This window comes from Neomonachus schauinslandi, chromosome 9 (assembly GCF_002201575.2).
Source record: "Neomonachus schauinslandi chromosome 9, ASM220157v2, whole genome shotgun sequence".
Taxonomy (NCBI): Eukaryota; Metazoa; Chordata; class Mammalia; order Carnivora; family Phocidae; genus Neomonachus; species Neomonachus schauinslandi.
Window position 1 is genome coordinate 83,634,113 of NC_058411.1, and position 24,051 is coordinate 83,658,163.

The 24,051-nt window shown below is 37.7% G+C and overlaps 1 protein-coding gene and 1 pseudogene across 1 annotated transcript in view; both read right to left on the reverse strand.

Moving 5' to 3' along the window:
* Nucleotides 1-22,179, reverse strand: part of TTBK2 (tau tubulin kinase 2) — a 110,469-nt gene extending 88,290 nt beyond the window's left edge. Inside the window, exons 1-2 of the mRNA XM_021695336.2 lie at nucleotides 22,042-22,179; nucleotides 17,674-17,821 (exon numbers count right to left, since the gene is read on the reverse strand). Coding sequence (XP_021551011.1) covers nucleotides 17,674-17,821; nucleotides 22,042-22,110 — 217 coding nt within the window. The 5' untranslated portion in view covers nucleotides 22,111-22,179. The remainder of the gene's footprint in view (nucleotides 1-17,673; nucleotides 17,822-22,041) is intronic.
* Nucleotides 11,038-13,542, reverse strand: LOC110585164 (annotated as a pseudogene).
* Nucleotides 22,180-24,051: the final 1,872 nt, after the last annotated feature.

A 24,051-nucleotide genomic window follows, 5' to 3' on the forward strand; every position in this document is an offset into this window, starting at 1 on the left:
ATACTGGGAAATTCTGCAAAGCTGGACTACTGTACTGCTAAGGACACAACAAAACCAGTCTTAGCTTCCTCACCCATCTATCATTTATTCCTCTTATTTACCCACTCACACCACCACCAAACAGACAAACCACACCCAGTCTAACAATAACAGCTCATGAAATAGTTATACCAAGGAAGACAGAAAAATATAAGGCGTAAGTCCTGTCCTCAAAGAATTTACTATCTTTTTTTTTTTTAAAGATTTTATTTATTTATTTGAGAGAGAGCACATGAGAGGGGGGAGGGTCAGAGGGAGAAGCAGACTCCCTGCTAAGCAGGGAGCCCGATGCGGGACTCGATCCAGGGACTCCAGGATCATGACCTGAGCTGAAGGCAGTCGCTTAACCAACTGAGCCACCCAGGTGCCCAAGAATTTACTATCTTTTTGAAAGAAATGAACTTACTAAATGATAATATGACAATATAAGATCAAATGATAGCTTCTAAGAACAAAGAATAAGCACTGTGAGAAATCAGTAGATTAGGTGGATCAGAATGCTTAGAGCACAGAGCTTGGAACTTGACTGAGTTAACTTGATGGTAAAACAAAAAAGAATGCTGAGTCCTCTAAACCAAGTCCCCAGGAAAAAAAATTGAGCCAAGAAGTTTAAGGAACAAAGGCTCCTTTTAGCTTTCATGAGGATGCCCATCTAATAATTCCTTAGGTTCTAGTAGCTCACCAGGAGACAAAGGCAAAAGGAAGTTTCCAAGCTCTTCACTCTAGATAACCATCACAGGGAATTAATATCATTTAAACAAAACTATCCTATCACAATGGCCAATTTAAAACTATCAGGTTTTTGTGGTTAGAATGAAAAAAATGAACACAATTTCATCACCCTATCTATTTAAAAAATGTACTTGGCTATTACAAAAATGTATGAACAAATGTACGTAAAAATAGGAGAGAAAAGATCAAGAACTGGGGAACCATTCCAAGGAGCCCAAAATCTACATAGCAGGTGTTGCAGAGAAGAAGGGGTAAAAAATTAAGGGGGTGGAAATCATCAACACTTCCTGAGAAAAACCTTCCTGAGAAAAACCTTCAAATCACAAGTTTCAATAAAAGACAAAGACAGGCACACTAGATGAAAACACACCCATACTATGGTATATCATCATGAAATTGCAAAACCCTGGGGGAAAAGAGAAAAAATTAGGTATTTCCAAAGTAACATGAATCATAACAGAATTACACTTCTCAGCCGCTACAAGGGAGTATGAAGACAAATTTTGGAAGTAAAATTATTTTCAATCCAGAATTCTATATCCAGACAGTCTTTCATTTAAACATCAGGGTAGGATAAAAACACTTTCAGACTGGGGCACCTGGGGGGCTTAGTTGGTTAAGCATCTGCTTTCAGCCCGGGTTGTGATCCCAGGGCGCTGGGATCGAGTCCCGCATCAAGCTCCCTCTGGGAGGGAGTCTGCTTCTCCTTCTGCCTCTGCCTGCCACCCCCCTGCTTGTGCTCTCTCTCTCTCTCTGTCTCTCCCAAATAAAAAAAAATTAAAAAAAACAAACAAACACAACACTTTCAGACTTGGAAGAGAGGTCTCAAAGACATACCTCCCATGCATCCTTTACTCAGGAAACTATTAGAAGAGGTGATTTACTAAAATGAGAATAAACAAACAAGAGAAAGGGATTCAACAAGGCATACAACATAAAAGAGAATCAAAGAGAATCCCCAGGAAGACATTGAAAGGTGATACAAGGATGATACTTGTGAGTAGACAAAATACCAAGCTGGACTAGAGCTGACTAGGAGGTCCCTGAAGAGACTTCCCTAAGAAGAGGAAATCAAGAGTTGTGCAAATCAGTAGTTCATCCTTTTTTATTGCCAAATAGTATTCCACTGTATGGCTATACCACCCTTGATTTATCCATTCACTTTTTGAAGTATACATTTTTGGCAAGTAAGAATAAAGCTGATATAAATACATGAACACAAATTTTCATTTCTCAAGGGTAAATGCCTAGGGGTAGGGTTGCTGGATCACACGGTAAATCCATATTTGACATATGATAAGTATATGCTTAATTGTTTTCGAGGAACTGAATCATTTTGCATCCCCACCAGCAATACGTGAGGGTTCCAGTTGCTCCACATCCTCCGCAGCACTTGGTACTGTCACCAGTTTTAAGCCATTCTAATGGATGTACAGTGGTAGCTCACCATTTGCATTTAATTTGCATTCCCCTAATGGCTAGTTATGCTAAACATCTTTTCATGAGCTGATGTGCGACTCTATATCCTCTTTGCCAAAGCCTATCAAACATTTTTAAGTGGCTTGTTTTCTTACCATTGAGTTTTCAGAGTTCTTTACATATTCCAAATATAAGTCCTTTGCAGGTATGTGATTTGCAAATATTTTCTTCCAGCCTATACTCTGCCTTTAATTCTCTTAACAGTGTCTTTGCAAGTAATGGTTTTAATTTGATGAAGTCCAATTCATCAATTCTTCTTTTATGAATCATTCTTTTGGTGTGATGTGAAATAACTTCTTGTCTACATTCAGGTCACAAAGATTTTCTCCTATGTATTCTTCTAAAAGCTGTACAGTTTTATATTTCAAAGTTAGATGTGTGGTACATTTTAAGTTCCTTTTCATATAATATGTGTAGTTTAGATCAAGGTTCATTATTTTTGTATGTGGATATCCAATTGTTCCAACACCACTTATTGAAAAGATTCTTTTTCCATTTTGCCACTTTGTAAAAAATTACTGGCCATATTTGTGTGGGCCTATTTATGTAATCTCTATTCTATTTCATTGATCTACATGTCTTTCCCTTTGCCAATACCACAGTCTTGATTATGATAGCTTCATGCTGTTTTTTTAAATCATGTAGTTTGATTTTTTCCAACATTTTTCTTTTTCAAAATTGTTTTGGGGGTGCCTGGGTGGCTCCATTGGTTAAGCGTCTGCCTTTAGCTCAAGTTATGATCCTAGGGTCCTAGGATCGAGCCCCACACGGACTCCCTGCTCAGCGGGGCGTCTGCTTCTCCCTCTCTCTCTGCACCTCCCCTCGTTCTCTCTCAAATAAATAAATAAAATCTAAAAAATTTGTTTTGGCTATTCTAGGCCCTTTGCCTTTGTAAAGAAATTTTAGAATCAGCTTATAAGCAGAAGCAGTGCTGTTGGGACTGTTTTTATCAGTACTGCATTAAATCTATAGATCAATTTGGGGAAAATCAACATCTTTACTATTGTGATTCTTCGTTCATAAATACATGTTTCTCCATTTACTTAAATCCCCTTTGTGTTTTTTTAATCAGGGTTCTATAATTCTCAGCATAGAGATCCTATACATATTTTGTTGCATTTATGCCTAAGTGTTTCATTTTGGGGAAGCTATTGTAAATATCTTTAATTCAGTTTTCAATTGTTTATCACTAGTATAAAGAAATATGATTGTTTTTTGTGAGCTGACCATGAATCACTTGCTAAACTCATTTACTCAAAATTTTTTTGTGGATTGCTTAGGATTTTCTACATAAGATGATTATGCCTTCTGCAAATAGGGGTAGTTTTATCTCTTCCTTTTCAATCTCTGTGCCATTATTTCTTCAAGTATTTTTGATGGACCACACTCATTCTCTTCTCATTCTGGGTCTCTGATGACACAAATGTAAGACCTTATCATAGTTTCATAGGTCCCTGAGGCTATATACTTCTTTATTTTTAACCTTTTCCCTGTTATTCAAATTGGATCATTTCTGTTTATCTATTTTCAAGTGAATAGACTTTTTCATTGTCATGTCTACTCTGCTACTAAGCCCTTTAATGGGCTTTTCATTTCCATCATTGTATTTCTTAGTTCTAAAATCTCCACTTAGTTCTTCATATCTTCTATTTCTTTGCTGAGACTTTCTATCTTCCCATTCAATCCTTGAACATGGTCATAATAGCTGATTTTAAAACTATTTTTCAGATAATTTTAATATCTGTGTGATCTTGGCATCACCATCTATTCACTGTCTTTTCCCATGTGAGTTCAATTTTTCTAGTTCTTTTTTAAACTGAGTAGTTCCAGATTGTATTCTGGACACTTGGAATATTATGACACTCTGGATCTTATTTAAGTCCCACTGAGAATGTTGGTGTATTTGTTTTAGCCAGTAATTGACCCAGTTGGGTTCACATTTCAAGTTCTGACCAGCCTTCTGTGGGTTTTATTTCCAATTACAATTCAGTTTGCAAACCCTTTGTGGTCATACTGAATGTGTTTCATAACTGTCCCACGCAGTGTCCAGTTTGGGGGCTAGGGGTGGTCTATCCCATAATTCAGTCCTCGATGTTTCTGTATGCTGTTTAGGAATCAGACTCATGCATGTACAGCTTGGAAGTCAGCTCATGAGTCCATAAGCAACTTTAAGTAGTCAGTTTCCCAAGCCCCTCATTCTCTTGCAATCTTTTGGCTCCCTGGGGCTCCCCTTTTCCAGCCTTCCAGCAGAAAGCTGGGGCTTCATTAACCCCACTCTGCAATGTACTTCCCATCACTGAGCCCACATCAGGGCCAAGCAACAGAAGAGCAGAGGGAGAAGAAAAGCAATGGGATTTGCTTTGCATTCTCTTGACACCAAAGCAGAGGGAGAAGAAAAGCAATGGGATTTGCTTTGCATTCTCTTGACACCAAAGCTCCTCCAATCTGGGAGAAAGGTTCCCCTCTCTCTGAGATTTAGGCTCCTGCCTGCCCCCACTGAGGCCACTGCAGCTTCTGCCAAGGACTGCTTGAGGCCTGGGGTGCAAGAAATTGAAGAAAAGGAAAAAAAAAGAAGAAAAAAAAGAAGGATGTGGGATTGCCACACTTTCTCTGAACATTAGGAGATCCCTTTCGGCTCCTTGAGTCAGAACCAGAGGGCTTCTCCTGGCGCTTTTTCTGTCTGTGTTAATAATGCTCACTTCCAAGTTTCAGGATACATTAAGTTCAGGCTGGGGCATACCGGAAGAAAAAAAATGGTAAACTCACCGCCGGTTCAGTGGTACTTTGAATTCTGGTCTTCTTCCCCAATCTGCCTCCTACTATTTATTTTTCAGAGTCCTCAAATAGCCACTCCAAGCATTCTGTCCAGGTTTTATAGCTGCATTCAGTGGGAGAGACAGGGTGAAGTGTGCTTACTCCATCTTATCTGGAACCAGAACCTGGACTACTGTTTTTCATAATACACTTTGTCGAACTGATTATTGAAACTATTTATATAACTCTGACTACACGAAATTAAAAATTAAAAATAAGCAGATCCTGTATTAACCTTATTGTGGAAAAGGGAACAAGCAAGCCAGTAGGATAACATTTTTTTAAGCATATATTCTTTTGGGCATTATATGCTTAGGAAAAAAGTTAAGTTTTTAACTGTACTTTGCTTTATTTCTTTAAATCTTATTTTACCTGTAGACTTTTATAAACACTAAGACTGTTATAAATTTTTTAAAAGAAGAAAAAAAAGTAGCAGTTATATAAAGTACGAGACAGAGGAAGTAGACTGCAGATGAGAGGGCATAAACTGTTTAAGAAACTGAAAAAAGGGAGCGCCTGGGTGGCTCAGTCGTTAAGCATCTGCCTCCGGCTTAGGTCATGATCCCAGGGTCCTGAGATCGAGCCCCATGTCGGGCTCCTTGTTCAGTGGGAAGCCTGCTGTTCCCTCTCCCACTCTCCGTGCTTGTGTTCCCTCTCTTGCTGTGTCTGTCAAATAAATAAATAAAATCTTAAAAAACTAAAAAAGAAACTGAAAAAAGTTCAGGATGACCAACACTCCAAGTGTAAGCCAACAGTTTCCAGTAAAGAGGCTAGCAAAGCAGGCAGGAATCAATTCAAGTCTTGTATGCCAGGTTAAGGTGGCTGGACTTTACCTGAGAAAAGAAAGAGCCTGAAGTGTTTTAGCAAATGTTGGGAGTGACATGATCCAACTGGTATGTTTGAACAATCACTACAGAACATAAAGGTATGTAAAATATGAGTCTTACTGTGTGAATCTTAGGAGTCACATCAAGTTTCAAAACAAATATATATATACACATATAGTGTGATTGCACATGTTGTTGAGGGATATGGGAAAGACGGAAGTTTCACATACATATGCATGCACATAATCATCATATATAATCATATGATTTTATACATGATTATGATTCCATATGATTTACATATATAGGATATATATCACATCATTATATATGTGTGTGTAAAAATATATAGATGACATAATATATATTGAATGTTTCCAGAAAAAAAACACAAGAAACCAATAACAGTGGTTAGTTTTGGAGGAGAGTGGGGGGCTAAGAGAAAGCAAACTTACTTTTCACTTTATTCTCCTGTCTGATTTTTAAATCTTTTAGCGTGAATATTTACACCTTTAAAAAGGGTTGTAAAAAAAATAGAGGGAGGTCTTACACATGAATTAGATACATTAAAACAAGATAAGTATGAATGAGCCTAGCATTCAGTAACCCATTTTCTGGCATAGAGTCAGCACTCAAACACTGCTACAGATTTCCCTACAAATATTACTAACCATTTATAAAGTAAGTTCACAACACAAAACAGCCTTTTTTATTATATTACACTATACTACATTTCACTAATTTACCATGTGTTTTCAAGTACTCAGAAATTTAAATAGAAAATAAAGAGTAAGAATGGATTTTGAGGATATTCATTATTACCATTATACATTTTTATTATAAAAGAAATGTTTGTGTGATTCTTTTCAATTTCTTAAGCACCGAAGGGCATAAAGGGAAACATTAAAAGATCCTGTTCTTTCCTGGTCCCCCTAATGCCAATACCCAAACATAACCATTCTCAATAGCTTCTTGAGCTCTGTATGATTCCAGACTTTCATTGTGCTTATAAAGCACATATAAATATATGTGTATACAAAGACACACATATATATACATTATAATCTCTTTCAAGGAAATGGATCTCTGCTCCTTAAGATAACCTAGACCTATTCTATTTCCTATACATCATTTTCCTAAATCCAAACAAAGTAATGAATAGACAAATCCCAAACTAGCAGGTAATGTTAAATCTTTCAAGTAGAGAATGTTAAAATAAACACAGTGAACAGATAAAGTTCTCAGAGATCTCCTAACACACCTTTGATGGAACAGGTGAACTTTAACCCAGGGCAAGCAAAAAATTACTTTAGAGAAAAAAATGTACAAGCTGAAATAAACCAAAGGACAGATGACAGGTTTATAAAAGACTAAAGGAAAACTTCAGAGCACAAACTGAGAGTTGGGAAAAAGTGTCATTAGTACAGAAGAGCAAATGCATGGGCTCCTGGGTGGCTCGGTTGGTTAAGTGTCTGCCTTCAGTTCAGGTCATGATCCCAGGATCCTGAGATCGAGCCCCACGTTGGGCTCTCTGCTCAGTGGGGAGCCTGCTTCTCTCTCTCCTGCTCCCCCTGCTTGTACTCTCTCTCTCTCAAATAAATAAATAAAATCTTTAAAAAAAGAGCAACTGCAACTCTTCTGCCTTCCTGCTTGAAGTCTCTAGCTACTGCTGCAAAGTACAACTACTACCTCTCCCCAATCATAAGAATGACATATGTCATTTTGGATTAGACTACTGGTCTATCCAGTATGGAAGACTGTCTATGAAAGTTACTCCAAAGTGCTTGCCCTCATCAAGGTTCATCTGTTCCATCAAAGGGTGTTAGGAGATCTCTAATAACTGCTTTTATGGGAAAGCACAGTAGTTGAACTCTGGGACAGAGAAATTCAAGATAAGTCTGAAATATGGACTGTGCCAAAAAGGAAATATGATATCAAAGAACACTGGAGTTAGAAGGACACAGCAACGAACTTAAAAAGACTTCCACTAGCCAAATACATGAAAATTTGAGCATCAAAATAACAGTGAGTACAATGAGTTGAAATAAAATACATAAAACCCATAACTTCATAGTGATACTGAAAACAAAAACAAAAACAAATTCACTGGCCATATATGGCACAAAACTCATTCTTCTGAGAATCGGTAAATAAGAGGGAAGAAAAATCAAGCCTTTATACTGCCCTTCTTATAGTAACTACACTTCAGGGGAAACAAACAGCTGATGAAATAAAGTTCTACTTGGTAGAATAATTCCAGTTCAGAAATTTGGAAGGAATAAAAGAATCAGAAAAATCACAATATCGCCAGCCCTATGGAAACAACAGATCTAGACCATGCACTCTTCCTAAAAACAACAGCAATAACAACAATATGAATCTCATCAAGGCTCTACATCTACTACCAGTTCACAGGAAACACAGAGGCTAGAGAAACATGTTAAAAGACACCCAAGTATGCAATTAGCCAAATCCAGAATCTGGACTCTTCTATCAAACTAAGAACTTCATTTCTTCAACAAATAAATGGCAAGGCCAAAAAAAGGGGGAGGCAGAGAGGATGAGGGAGGAAGTGTGGAACTCTCAGATTAAGAGACTGAAGAGATAAGTCAACCAAATGCAATGGGCCTACAGTGTATGTGAATCTTGATTTGAACAGTCAACAACAGGATATTGTTTTCAATCAATCTAACATTTATTGAGGGCATTGTGCTAAACACTTGACATTTATCACTTCATTCTCACAACCCCCTATAATTTTTGTATTAATGTTCCCGTATTACCCTTGGGAATTTGGGCTGAGTAGGTTCACATGGGCAGTAGGTGGTGGAGGTGGTCCTGACTCCTCAGGTGTCACTTTTTTGTATCAACCAAGTTATGTTTCTCTATATATTGTACTTCTGCTACTTCTCACTGGTCAATGCTACAGTCAATAGCCAAAGCATGCCCCCCGAGTCCTCCTCACTCACCAGTTGCTTCCCTACCCCACCATCAGTGCTGACAAGGTCTCAACATGCCTCAAAGACAGAACAATAGGGTATTTTCAAGACAATGGGAGAAATTAAACAATGGCTAGATTTTAGATGGCATTGAGAAATAATTTTGTTAGGTCTTTAAAACTACTGTGCTTATGTTATTAAAAAAAGGAGTATCTTAATGTAAATTATAGACTTCAGTTAATAATAATGTATCAATATTGACTTCACCAATTATAACAAACATATTCCACTAACACAATATGTTAATAACAGGGGAAACTGTAGGTGGGGAGGGGGAATATGGGAACTCTGTATTTTCTGTTCAATTTTTCTGTAAACCTAAAACAGTGCTACAAAAGTAAAGTCTATTAGTTAAAAAAAGTAAAACTCTGAGCATGGGCTTCCTCTCCAATGAGTTCTCTAATCCATTCTTAAAACTGGTCACCTGAGGAGTTTCCAGAGTCTTATTATTTCACTTTTTCAATTATACAGATGTCCCAAATTTTCCTAACGTTTAACATAAACTACCTCTAATATATTCTCACAGCATTCCTTTTTTTTTCTTTTTTGAAGGATAAGTGGCTAAGACTTTCTAGGCTCCCACAGATGCAAGTTAATGGTTTCGCAAAATCCCTGATCATCAACAAAGCTCTCATAGGCAAAGTAATATCTGTCGAATTTTGATGTATCTCCAAATACCCCCACCTCAAGATTCCCTAATTGGCTGGTAATTCATGACTCTCTGAAATAAAGAGTATTTTCATTTAAAAAAAGGAGCCCTTATCTATTAAGTAGAGATACATACTGAAGTATTTATACATGATATAATGTCTAGCATTTCTTTTTTAAGTTCATTTGTATCTGTTACAATCTTTTAAAGCACACTGTGACTTGAGCACTACATTTCCACTCACAAAACTTGCTTACTTTCTGAACAGCTTCACAACACACCTAAGTAGGCTTATAACTTCGCTACTCTAAACACTGCTCTTTGGGGCACCTGGGTGGCTCAGTCGTTAAGCATCTGCCTTCGGCTCAGGTCATGATCCCGGGGTCCTGGGATCAAGCCCCGCATTGGGCTCCCTGCTCCGTGGGAAGCCTGCTTCTCCCTCTCCCACTCACCCTGCTTGTGTTCCCTCTCTCTCTGTATCTCTTGCTGTCAAAAAAATAAATAAAATCTTAAAAAAAAAAAAAAAGACAATGCTCTTTGGAAAACAGAGCCTATTATAGATAGTTACTCCCATCAAGTTGGTTCAGTTTAACATACTAGTTTCTAGAGGCCTGATGCATGCACTTCATAACTACAGGAGATATAAGATTTAAAAAGTAGATCCTAGAAGATAAAAGTTGTTTTAACCAATATTTTTCTTTTAAACATCAAGGTGTAGCTCAGAACACTTCAGGGACAAAAAATTTGGTCTTATTAAAGAATCCGCTTGACAGCTAAACACTTTTTTTTTTTAAAGATTTTATTTGTCAGTGAGAGAGAGCAAGAGAGAGAGAGAGAGAGAGAGAGAGAGAGAGAGAGTGCGAGCATGCGCACAACGGGGAGCGGCAGGCAGAGGAAGAAGCAGGCTCCTCGCTGAGCACGGAGCCCGATATGGGACTCGATCTCCTGGGATCATGACCTGAGCTGAAGGCAGACGCTTAACCGACTGAGCCACCCAGGCGTCCCCAAACACTTTTTTTTTTTTAACTTTATTTTATTATGTTATGTTAGTCATCATACATTTCATCATTAGTTTTTGATGTAATGTTCCATGATTCATTGTTTGTGTATAACACCCAGTGCTCCATGCAATACGTGCCCTCCTCAATACCCATCACCAGGCTTACCCATCCCCCCACCCCTCTCCCCAATAGCTAAACACTTTAGACCACACAGTTAACATTAGGTTACGTACATCTTACAACAAATTTTACCTTGTCCTGTTAAAGTAAGCCCACATGAAACTATAGAGAAGAAAAACTAGCTGGGCTTTAGTTCCTAAATATCACAGTATCAGAAAGAGAATGAAACCTTATCTTCCCCTTAAGTAGTTATTGTCATGTCGTACAGATTTTTAAAATGTCAACAAAAATAAAGAAAAACATCCTTGAAAATATAGTATCAGAGGGAATAAAGACACAGTATTGTATACATGTACAAGTACTCCTTGGGGCAGAGCTTAGTCTACTTCTGTGCATGACATGTCATCATCTCCTTTGAGAGGTGGCATCTCTTCCGGTCACAGCAGCATAGCTATCATCAGCGGTGGGGTCATCTTCATCGATACCATGACCAAGTTTGATCATGCTGTACATCCTGTTATCATGTGTCTGGGGATCTTCCAGACTGAAGCTGGAAGACAGAAGCACAGTTTCGTAGAGCAGGATGACCACATCTTTCAGACTTGTCATTCTTGTCATTTTGCCTTCTGCTGTAAGGTCTGTCACAGAGTGGTCAGAGTTTATCTCCAGGTGCTTCTTTGCTGCCATGTAGCCCATGGTTGAGTTGTCTCTATGGCTTGAGCCTTCATGATTCTTTCCTTATTTGCCATCCAGCCACACACACTTGTGACAGTGCAGCATGAGGATGTCACCAGTTTGACATGACCACCTTTTCTACTTTTTTCTCCAAGATATCCTTCATGATTTTGCACAGATTTTCAAACTTTTTTTCTCTTCCTGTTTCTTTTTCTCTTCTTCATTTTCTGCAAGTTCCAAGCCCTCTTTGATAACAGACACTACAGTCTTCCCCTCAAATTCCTTCAGCTGCTGGACACAGTACTTGTCAATAGGCTCGATCATATAGATCACTTCTAGGCCATGCTTCCAAAGACATTCCACAAAGGCCAAATTTGCTATTGGTCCTTGGTCTCACCTGTGATGTAATAGATATGCTTCTGGTATTCCTTCATTCCAGTGCAATAGCCCTTGAGAGAAACCATCTAATGACCAGAAATAGATGTGTGGTATCTTAACAGCTCTGAAAGCTTCTTCCAATTCTGAAAGTCTTCATGTATTCCAAGTTTAATATGTTTTTTAAATTTTATTTATTTATTTTGGTGGTGAGGAGGGGATGGGGCAGAAGGAGAGATAATCCCAAGCAGACTCCCCAGTGAGCACAGAGCCTGACATGAGTTTTGATCCCACAACCCTGAGATGATGACCTGAGCCAAAATCAAAAGTCAGAGGCTCAAATGAATGAGCCACCCAGGAGCGCCCCCAAGCTTAATATTTTAGAGAAATGCTCATAGGGGCACCTGGGTTACTCAGTCAGTTAAACGTCCGACTCTTGATCTCAGTTCAGGTTTTTGATCTCAGGGTCATGAGTTCAAGCCCCACACTGGGCTCCATGCTGGGTGTGGAGCCTACTTAAAAAAAAAAAAAAAAAGAAATGCTCATAAAACTTTTTGTAGTTCTGTCTTCTGTCAGTTCAGTGAAGAGTTCTAAGCATCTTTTGACCACATTCTTTCTGATAACTTTTAAAAATTTTGCTTTGCTGCAACATCTCATGGGAAATATTTAAAGGAAGATCCTCAGAGTCCACCCCATCCCTAATGATGAATTCAGATATTAGGGATTAGCTCCTTGCAGTTATCCATGATGAAAACATAGAACATACAACTTAATGTTGTTCTTTTTCTTTGTTTTCAAATAGGTCAAAGGGAGTATGTCTTGGGACAAAAAGAAGGGCTCTGAATTCTAACTGTCCTTCAAATGAAAAATGCTTCACTTCTAAGTGATCTTCCCACTCATTGGTCAAGCGCTTATAAAATTATCCATATTCTTTATTAGTAATATCATCAGGATTTCTGATCCAAATAGGCTTTCTCTTGTTCAGTTCTTCTTGACCAGTGTACTTCTCCTTGATCTTTTTCTTTTTCTTGTCACCGTCTTTCCTTTCTTCCTTCACCTCATCAGAACCAACATGCATTTCAGGTTTGTCATCAGACTCCTTTTCTTCCTTTTCTTTTTCTTCCTCTTTCTCTTCCTTTTCTTCAGCCTCATCATCATACGTGACTTCTTTATCACGTTCCTTCTCCACAAAAAGAGTAATGGTATAGCCAATAAATTGGGAGTGTTTTTTCACAATCATCTTTATTCTTCTTTCCTTCAAGTACTCAGTTTGGTCTTCTTTCAGGTACAGGATAAGCTCTGTTCCATGACCCACAGGTTCACCTGTATCAGTCCTAACTGTGAACGATCCTTCTGCAAATGACTCCTAAGCATACTGCTCATCATCATTATGTTTGGTGATCATGGTCAGTTTCTCAGCAATCAAACAGGCACCAAACTGGCCAATCATAGAAATAAGCACCAGCCTGCAAGGCTTCCATGAACACTTTAGTTCCAGACCTGGCGATAGTACCAAGGTTACTCATCAAACTGGCCTTGGTCATGCCAATCCCAGTATCCACCATAGTGAGGGTTCGATCTTGGTTTGGAATGAGATTAATGTGCAGCTCTTTCCCAGAATCTAGCTTACTGGGATCTGTCAAGCTTTCATATCTGATTTTGTCCAAAGCATCTGATGAATCTGAAATAAGCTCCCTCAGAAAGATCTCTTTATTCGAATAGAAAGTATTAATGATCAGGGACATCAACTGAGTGATTTCCACCTGAAAGGTTAATGTCTCAACCTCCTTCTCCTCCATCGGCTGGTCTTAGGTCTGGGTTTCCTCAGGCATCTCAGCTAAGGGAGGACATGGGCTTCGTGACGACACAGCACCAGGACAAAGAAGCCACTTAGCATTTCTTTTTAAATACTCCAGCAAGGTGGGAAAAAGTGTTGAAGGAGCAGGATATAGCTGCAACAAGACTGGCCAAGTGCTGATAACTTACTGAAGTTGAGTACTGGGTACAAAGAATGTTCTTTGTATCATTATTTCCATTTTTGTGTATATTTAAACTTTTCATAATAAAAATTACAGAAAATAGCAAATTTAAGATTTGCCTGTCTTGCTGCAGCATTCTAGCTATGTATCAAATTTTGTTAAGAATCTTTTTATACAGGGGCACCTGGGTGGCTCAGTCGTTAACTATCTGCCTTCGGCTCAGGTCATGACCCCAGGGTCCTGGGATCGAGCCCCGCATCAGGCTCCCTGCTCTGCAGGAAGCCTGCTTCACCCTCTCACACTCCCTCTGCTTGTGTTCCCTCTCTCGCTGTGTCTCTCTCCGTCAAATAAATAAATAAAATCTTTTAGAAAAAATAAAAAGAATCTTTTTATACAGCATTGATGGTAGGCTCCTCAGGTACTGCAGAATTACTAGTGTTCAGTTTGAAATCATAAGACAGAAGTTTTTTTCCTCTTACACCAGCACTGAAAATAAAACTGTATTTATTAAAAAGACAAAAATGAGCAGTGTGGTGAGATACAGCTCAAGAGTTCATTAAAATGGAGAAGTGAAGATAGCCAGGATATCACCATAAAACATTTATCGAGAGAAGAAAGAAAAAAAGAATCTAACAGCCTAGGGAGGCAATTATCCCCTTTGCTCCAAGTTTCAAAGCAAATGAACTGAAAGACAAAGGTGTGAAGACAGTATAGTCCAAATGGAGACAAGGAGGAAACACAAATAAATGGATATATAGAGATGTATGTTAATAAAAAGAAAAGTTTATTATGTTTTGTGATTCTATGTATTAGGGATACTTTAGAGAATAATAACTAAGTGTAGGAGAAATACTACCTAACAGGCCTACAGACAGATGGTTTAGTTGTCTTTTTTTCTCTTAAGATTTTATGTAAACTCAAGTCAGTTCACATACAGTATAGTATTAGTTTTGGGATAGAATTTAGTGATTCATCGGTTGCATATAACACCCAGTGTTCATTACATCAAGTGCCCTCCTTAGTGTCCGTCACCCAATTACCCCATCCCCCCACCCACCACCCCTCCAGCAATCCTCAGTTTGTTCCCTATATTTAAGAGTCTCTTACTGTTTGTTTCCTTTAGTAGTGACTAACACATTCAAACACATTTGTAAAAACCAAATATAATTCAGGAGTCTAACTTGATTCAATAGAGAATTGTAGGATACATCCAGAGTGGTTCAGAAAGTTGTGATAAGAGAGTAATCTGAGGTAGCAGCATAGGGGAGGTCATTTAGAAGAAAACATGGGGTAAAATGCTAATAAGGTATCACACTTCAAAGCCAATGAGACAGGATCATACTAGTAATCAGAGTTACACATGAGCTGAGGCAGTCTAAGGTTAGCAAGTACAGGAACGACTGAGAGAAAACCGAGAACTGAGGGAATCCAGGAAAAAACACTGTGAGAATTTTGAAAAGGGAAACTGATTTATTACAAAGAACAAAACTTAGGGTTCTGGCTAAATTCATCATAAAATATCTTTTTATCTTGTAAAGAAGCAAATCCTTATATCACCTATCAAAAACTGAGCATCAATTTAAAGGTTTATTTGAGAGAGAGCGAGCATGCACATGCAAGCGTGCATGCACAGGGGGAAGGGCAGAGGGAGAGGGAGAGAGATGACCCTGAGGACACAACCTGAGTGGAAACCAAGAGTGTGATGTTTAACTGATTGCACCACCTAGGCGCCCCTGAACATAGTTTAAAACCAACCAATCGGGGCGCCTGGGTGGCTCAGTTGTTAAGCGCCTGCCTTTGGCTCAGGTTATGATCTCAGGGTCCTGGGATCGAGCCCTGCATCAGGCTCCCTGCTTGGCAGGACGCCTGCTTCTCCCTCTCCCTCTCCCCGTGCTTGTGTTCCCTCTCTTGCTGTGTCTCTCTCTGTCAAATAAATAAATAAAATCTTTTCTAAATAAATAAATAAATAAATAAAACCAATCCTTTAAAGAGTTAGTCTCTGGTTATATATCTTCTCTTACACACTTAGCCTTTTTATTGGGGCCAGTAAGAAGTCATTATGCCAAAAGGAGGCAAGCCTAAGTCAGTCCCATAAAATGTTCTCAAAAAGACCCAGATTCTAAAGCACCCTCAACCAAAATAAGTTGTGAGGCATTCAATATGCAGAAGGCATAAGTTAGGAAGCCAAGAAAAGAGTCAAGGGCTGCCTCACTGAAATACACGCCATGGAATTAAAATAAAAACTTAAAAAAAAAAAAAAAGAAGAAGAAGAAGAAATACAGACCAGAAGATAAAAACCTGTTTGTTTTTGAAAAGTGAAGACTTGTGAGGAGTAGGATGTAGTTATAAGCAGGTAGGAGAAACATTTTAGTTAATAGTATGAAGGATAAAATAGAAGGAGAGACTTAGCGTCCTAAGGTCTCCAATTCATCCACTGGAGTTATCTTCAAGCTTTATCCCATAGAATCCTGGGTAAATCAAGGCCAAAATAGGCCAGAGAACCTACAGAAAGGGCTATGGAGCTGTATCCTGCCTCACCTGGAAGCATTTCCTCAGGGCCAAGCAGGAGAAAGGTGAAGTGACATGCTCCAGGCCACACTGATGCTGACATATCCCTTACGGGCTCACCTGAGAGTCAAACAGATCTCCTAGGATCTGTGCAAACCAGGAAATGGTAGCTCCAGCTGCACCTATTTGTGGCCTCTATGTCACTGAGCTGAGAACAGCTCCAAAGAAATACGGAGTAAGGAGAAAAGGTGAAAAAAAAGAAAGCGCCATCTTTTCCCCTATTCTTCCTTTTCGAGTTACACTTTTCCTAGTAGTGACAATAGGTGTTGATCTATCCACTGCCTTCCTCATTTCCCATGTTTTGGGAAACCTAAGTTTGGGCTAAAAATAACTATTAAACAGATCTATAATTTTATTAGCATCAGGCTCTAATCAAATGATGAGCCAATTGGTAGAGAAACCTGGATAATGAGAAAGCTTAGGCAAAGGACAATGATTAAAAGAACAGACGTTGCCAGGATACATAATACACATTTCATCAACTTAACACAAACTAGTTCACTAGAATTTCAAACATCAGTAATTCACAATGAGAGCACATTTACCCTAGAGACTACACAGCCATGAATTTGAAGGTCCTACGCTACACAGCATTTTGTGCTTGCTATTTCTACCAGCTACAGTTATTTCTACTAAATCCAGCAACTTCTTTTGCTCTATGTTAGTATTAAATTTCTTTAGATACTAATGAATGTCCCATAACAATATCAAACCTTCAAGAACTTAACAAGATCATTTAATGTGCTAATCATCTAATTTTGATTCAGATAAAATATTTAAATACGAGTAATATCAGATTATAACATTAAACTGAAAATACAAAGATGAATACAAACTAGCAATATATTCAGGGTTTTACATCACTGGGTTAAAGTCAGAAAAAAAGTTATTTATCCTTGTAGTAAAAAATAGGAACCCAAGTAGTAAAACAGATCTCAAAAATGACAACAGGGCCAGAAAAAGTTACTCTATGAAATTGAAGTTAATGAAATCACATAACAAATACTATTATTTTTAATCAACCCTGCAGTGTGATTTGAAGGCAGCTTTCTTAATGTGAATAAAGCATATTTACCTCCAACAACATGGGTAGAAACAACTCAGAGGTATTCATGTTTAGTGGTTTAATAAAAGAAGGCAAATTTTTACCATAACATTCTATAGTAGAATGTTTCAGCTAATTCACTCTCTCATCCTTACTCACCATGAAAAGGAATTCCCACAGTCCAATTAGCCTAAGCAATTAATATTTCTACTACTACAAGCTAGTGATAAAATTTCAAAGAGAAAAATGCTAAGCATTGTTTATACTGAGCTGACACCTGATTATTCAGTCAATAGTGAAAGGATGTAATGAGGTTCAGAAAGATAACAATAAATTATAAGCTGTCTGGCATATCATACAAAGCAGCTTACCTTGTAGTTTCTTCAATACAGCCACCTCCATTTTCAGAACTTGTTTTGGTTGTTGAGCTGATTCTACCTTCAGTGCAACATTTTCCCTGGTAAGCATGTCCAAGGCATCGTAAATTTCTCCAAAGCCCCCACCCCCAATCTTCCTCAACTGCACAGGAAATAAGAACATACACGCATACAATTACTAGAACATTCTAATCGGAAATCAATTCATCTCTTATATTAAAAATATATATATAATTTTACTATCCCTATTTGAGGATAAAAGATCTCAATATTGTTAAATTAATTATACATATGCCAAGAAGAAAACAAATGCCTAGAAACAGCATCAAAACCTTTTCCCAGTTTTGCCCACAAAAGGTAATGAAATTATTTTAGCCACAGACAATTTTAAAATTTAATCTACAGCCAGCATCAAAAAGGTCACAAAAAAGTGCAGTATCTGCAAGTTTCACTCCCCACAAACGTCCCTCAACAACCACATGTTATTTTAATTCTAAGGCAATCATTTGAAGACTTTTTAAACCATAAAATCTTTTTGCCAAGTGAAATCTTATCTGGAACCCAGCTGAGATGTGTATGTGGGGAGATGGAAGTGGGGCAACCAGAGCCCAGCCCTCGCAGCACCATTCATCCTCCCCTCTGAGACACCCAGCCGGCTCCAAAGAAGAGACAGAAACCTCCTGTTCTAAGCTATCCCAGAGTTTGCTTTATAACCATATGCTCAAATCCTGAACTCTAATCAAATAAAACACTTTAAACCAACACTTACTATCCTTCCTGATAAAATGTGTTAGCTTAACCGAAGAATACCAGGATCTTTGAGTAATACAAGCAAATTCTCAAGTGTCAGTGACAACTGAACCGACAGGGCTACAAGCACCAAGGTGGATAATATACTTCAAGTTAGATACAGCATGGAATCAGCCTTCTTCCATTTCCTGAAAGTCTTCTCTTTTCCACATTATCAAACATCTGGGATGTGATATAATGCACAAGTCATCACTAGAGGCACAAGGTCCTAAATCCTAACCACCCCAGAGGACTCACTTGAAGTTCTACTTCTTTCAACACTGGCTCTGTACTGATTACTGCCTCCAGGCTGATTTCTCTATCTTCTGAATTTCTATAGGAATTATTTGCTTAATCATTTAATTAATCATTTCACTAGGCTAAACACCTCAGATATTACTTATAGTAATACACTGTACTGTTTTTTAACTTTCCACTGTCAATGTCCTAGCCCCATACAGTGAAACTAAGCTTCTTCAGAGAGAGCCACTCCTTTCTATTTTTTTGTTTCCCCTGTAGCAAGTGGCTAAGTGGTAACTACATAATTATTGCTAAATAGCTATTCAATGCTTTGTATAAAGAGCCATAATCCTTTATTCCAGTTGGGTGATGGGAAGAGATACCCCGAGGAGCTCCAGTATGAACTCAGGATTAAAATAAAGTTCCAGAACTTCATTTCAGTTAAACAGTTTTTTGTTGGGCCCTGAGCGATACTTAGGATTCTTAACATTTGTCCATTAAACAAAGCCTAGTGTAACTTTAAAAACTCATAAAACAGTACAAAAGAGACATCTCTCTAATTACGGACTGTGGTGCGAGGTAACTTCATGTTTTACCTCACAAAAAAACCTTACCAAATGACAGAACAAAAAATCTACACCAAAGTAATGATTTTGCTCCTTGGTCTATTCTTATGTCATTTCAACAATAGTGGAACATCAATATTTTTTATTGAGCTTGGCAAAGCACTAAGACATCATCAATTCTTACAAGGCAAAGAGCTAGAGACAGTTTAGTATGATAAGGGTATGCAGATTAAGGAAAGTATAGAGGTAAATGGCAGACTTTCTTTTCCAAAGATGATCACAACAATATCAACCATCCCTTTTGCTCTTCTTCAGTTTGACCTTGACGCTCACCCATCAAGAAGCAGAGTCCATTCCCCACCCCCTTAAATCTGGGTAAATCTTGTGACTGCTTTGACCAACAGAACACAGCAAAGTAATTCTGCACCAGCCCTGAGAAGAGCCCTTAATAGCCTTGCAGCTACTGTTTCCAGTCTCTCAAAAGCCAGCTACCATGTAAAAAGTCTGACCATCCTGAGAAGCCACAGACCTGTGGAGAGGGCCTAGAAAAGAAGCTACCAGGGATGAAGCGGGTTGAGTAAGGGAACGAAAGACCTCCGAGTCACCAAACAAGCCATTTGGGAGTAGATCCTCTAACCCACACAATCCTGCAAGTGCTACATGGTTAAGAGACAAACCACCCAAGCAAACTCTTCTCAAATTCCTAATCCACAAAATTGTAAGCAAATTAAAAATTCTTTTAAGCCTATAAAGGGTAGTTTGTTGAGTTGTTGAGTTTTTGGAGGTAGTTTGTTCATAATGGTAGTAACCAAAACACCATCCGTAACAATGAGCCTGTGATTTCTTACTAAAATGCCACTATGCCTCCCAAATTTGGGGGACATGTTACATACATACATTAGCTCTAATTATCTTGACAGAGCAACTATGCCAGGCCTAGCTTCATTTGTCACCTTTTGATATGTCTACTGGAAATGGCCAAACTTTATCACAGCACTTAATACAAAGCACTCACCGAAGAAACTCTCATTCCTGACTTACATAAAAGACTACTAATTGTTGGAATTTCTCTGTATCAATCCATGATGGCAACATGGTTCTTATATTTACTCAAGTAAATTTTCAAAGCCTACTGATTTGCCTAATTGGTAAAACACTGTAACCCAGACACAACATTTATATTTCTAAAGGAAGAATCTTCTTTTTCCAATCTGTGATAGAGTAAGGACACCACTAAAATAACTTTGCTAAACCCGCTAATGGAACAAAACTTTAATAAAAGAATGGGTAGCAATAAAATATATATTTAAATACATCTAAAACAAAATTTGTTCCTTTAAGAGAAGGAAAGATGGCAGATTCCAGGTCTCGGGCAAGGAAGACTTTAAAAGACTATTATTAGGATCATGTTGAAAAGATTCAAGAGACAACGTGAAGGGTGTCCCCTAGTGAAATGAGACAATCTGGGAATCAATAAGGGTAATAACTACAACTGACTGAAACACATGAAATATGCTTAAATCCATGAATTCTTAATTGTATATTTTTAAAAATCTCACTGGTCACTTTCAGAAAATGCTAGGGAGCCAATTCGTTATTCTGAAAACCGGTAAATCAAGAAATAGAACTAAGTATTTATTCTATTTCCCTAATCAAAATGTACCTCAGGGTAATCAAATAGCTGATGATAGGAAATTTCTCTTTGTAGATGTACTTCAACTAAATAATGAAGGAATGACAGAATGTCACAATCTGCAATTAATAAACCTAGAAAATGATCAATAGTGCTAAAATGACAATGGGCAAAAGGACACACAATGTCTTAATGGGTGATAAGACACGTTGGCCTCGTATTGACAGTTCACAACACCCTTTATGGAAAAAAAATGCCACCTCAATAAACAAACCTGAACTCAGATCTAATTGAGCCTCAATAAATATCAACTTACATAAAACATATGAGACAGAGAAACATGTTAATGCCATATGGAAGAAATCAGAAAAATCCAAACCACGGGAAATTTTACAGGCAAATGACCTATTTTCTTCAATTAAAAAAACAGCAAGGAAAAAAAGAAAGATGAAAAGAAATCTAGAAATTAAAAGAAACTTAAGTGATGTCAACCAACTGCAATACCCAGGCTTTACTTGGATATGATTCAAACCATTAAAAATAATTTACAATAGGGGAAATGTGGAAGTTGAAAGGATACTTAACGATATTAAAAAATTATTACTTTTTTAGGTGTGATATTATTATGATTACATTTTTAAAAGAATTTTTATCCTTTAGAGATACGTAACTGAAATACATACAGAAGAAATGCTAAGGTAAAAGATTTGCTTCAAGATATTCTGGGAGGGAGGTTAAAGAGAAAACAAGATTGACTATAAAATGATAACTGTTTAAGCTGGGGCATGAGTACATAAAGCTTCATTAAATCAGTCTCGCTATTTTTATGTATGCTTACAATTTTCCTTAATAAAAAGTTCAAAAATTTTTAAAAAGAGAAGTTCATTGTACGCTATTTTTTTTGTTGGTTTGTCTTTCCCTAAGTACATTTTTTTCTACTTTACTCAATATTAGCTATCAGAGGTTAGCAACATTTACTACTATATAAAGCAAGAATTACGGTGTAAACAGGACTAAATCACAGGAAAATAACTGAAAATATGCTTTAGGCATATATGCAATATATGTATTATTTTCTATACCAAAAATTATCCCCTGACATTTTCTCTCTCTCTCTCTAAGGTGTGTACCCACCACTTTCCATCTTTCTTTGACCAGGATTCCAACACTGAGAATATCCGGCTGCTCTCCTCCTCCACTCATTGCAATTCACTGATGTGATAAAACGGCTACACAAGCAACCAGCTCCCAATGATGGTTTCCATTTAACCTAAAACAAAACAAAACAGCAGCAGCATATCAGGGCTCGTTAAGTAACACAAACATTCCCAGGGCCAAGTAGCACTACTAATTCTATACATTAATTAGGTTGCTTTGTTGGAAGACGGGTAAAAACCCCACAAAACTCAGGTTCAAAATCTGTTTAGTGCATATAAAAGTACTTATCTTTCCATTACAGATGCCCATGAAAGAGCTAGATACTACAAAGACATTACGTTACAACAAAGATATAATTTCAATCACTGAGATTGCTAGACTATAGAGCAATCATGGTATCAATGGCAATTGACCAAGACAGACCACTGTCCTAACTACAACATCTTGCTAAAGAAAAAGACATGGTGCCTAACTTACTTACAACACCTTATAGTTTAATAGGTTGTAACTTAGAGCTTAACATCATCCAGAGCTAATAAAATTTTAACGTTACATATTGTACATAATGCATTCAAGCGCACAAAAAATAAACATGAGCCACAGAAAAGGGCAGTTGATCAATTCCAATACTTTAAGAAAAAGAGGATAGTCATATGAATAGCATACCTATAGAAAATGAAAATACAGCAGAAAAATCTGGCCTAAAGGAGATGAAAACTGTAACTTTACGTTATAGAACAAACTAAAAGAAACTTTTTTAAAAAAGCTTTAAAACAACATAAATTGTAATTAGAAAAGCCCTGACATGAGAAAGCTAGACAACAGGAAGACATAAAAAGAAATCTGAGCTAACTCAGAAAAGGATCAGAAATGAAGACTCAACTAGAAGAGACATGAGAGAAGACACCATACAAATAAGGGAGAAAAAAAGAGAAAAAAATTAAACAGAAATTTAAAAGTAAAAGTGATAAATAAAAGGCAAAGTAAATACAAATAGATATTCTAGGAGGCCCCCAAAAAGAAAACCCATGCTATGAAATAAATACTAGCCACTATAATTCAAAAAATTTCTGGAAATCTAAAAAAAGGCTAAATCTGCATATTGAAATGGTATATCACATACCTGGGAAAACAACTCAGAAGATTAACATCAACACACAGTCTCATAAAACTACTGGATTTTAAGGGGAAAAACATTTCATTGGCATCTGTGCAGTAAGTCCAAATAACTTAGAAGGGAAAGACAAAAAGACATTGGCACTGACCGACAACAGACATTGGCACAAACAGTTTACACCAGCAGACAATGAAATTATATATTTAAATACCCAAGGAAATAAAATGTAAGCCAAGGATGTTCTATACAGCCAAACTAACTTTCATGGCTAAAGGAAACAAATGGTTATGAAAAACAGAACTCAAAGAACAGTATTCCCAGGAAACGCCCCTAGGAACCATGTAACAAGTATCAGACAATCAAGAAATTATGATAAGAGATTTGGCATGAGGAATGGCCTAAAAATTAGGCCTAATAGCAATGATAACCCAGTAGCAATGAATACCCCTGCCTTCAGATTGTGGACTTTAAATATCATTTCCTATTAAAAGAAATCAGACTCCATCAGGGAAATACAAATCAAAACTACAATGAGATACCACCTTACACCAGTTAGAATGGCAAAAATTAACAAGACAGGAAACAAGTGCTGGTGAGGATGTGGAGAAAGGGGAACCCTCTTACACTGTTGGTGGGAATGAAAACTGGTGCAGCCACTCTGGAAAGCAGTTTAGAGGTTCCTCAAGACATTAAAAATAGAGCTACCCTATGACCCAGCAATTGCACTACTAGGTATTTACCCCAGAGATACAGACGTAGTAAAAAGAAGGGGCACATGCACCCCAATGTTCACAGCAGCAACGTCCATGAGAGCCAAACTATGGAAGGAGCCGAGATGCCCTTCAACAGATGAATGGATAAAGAAAGAT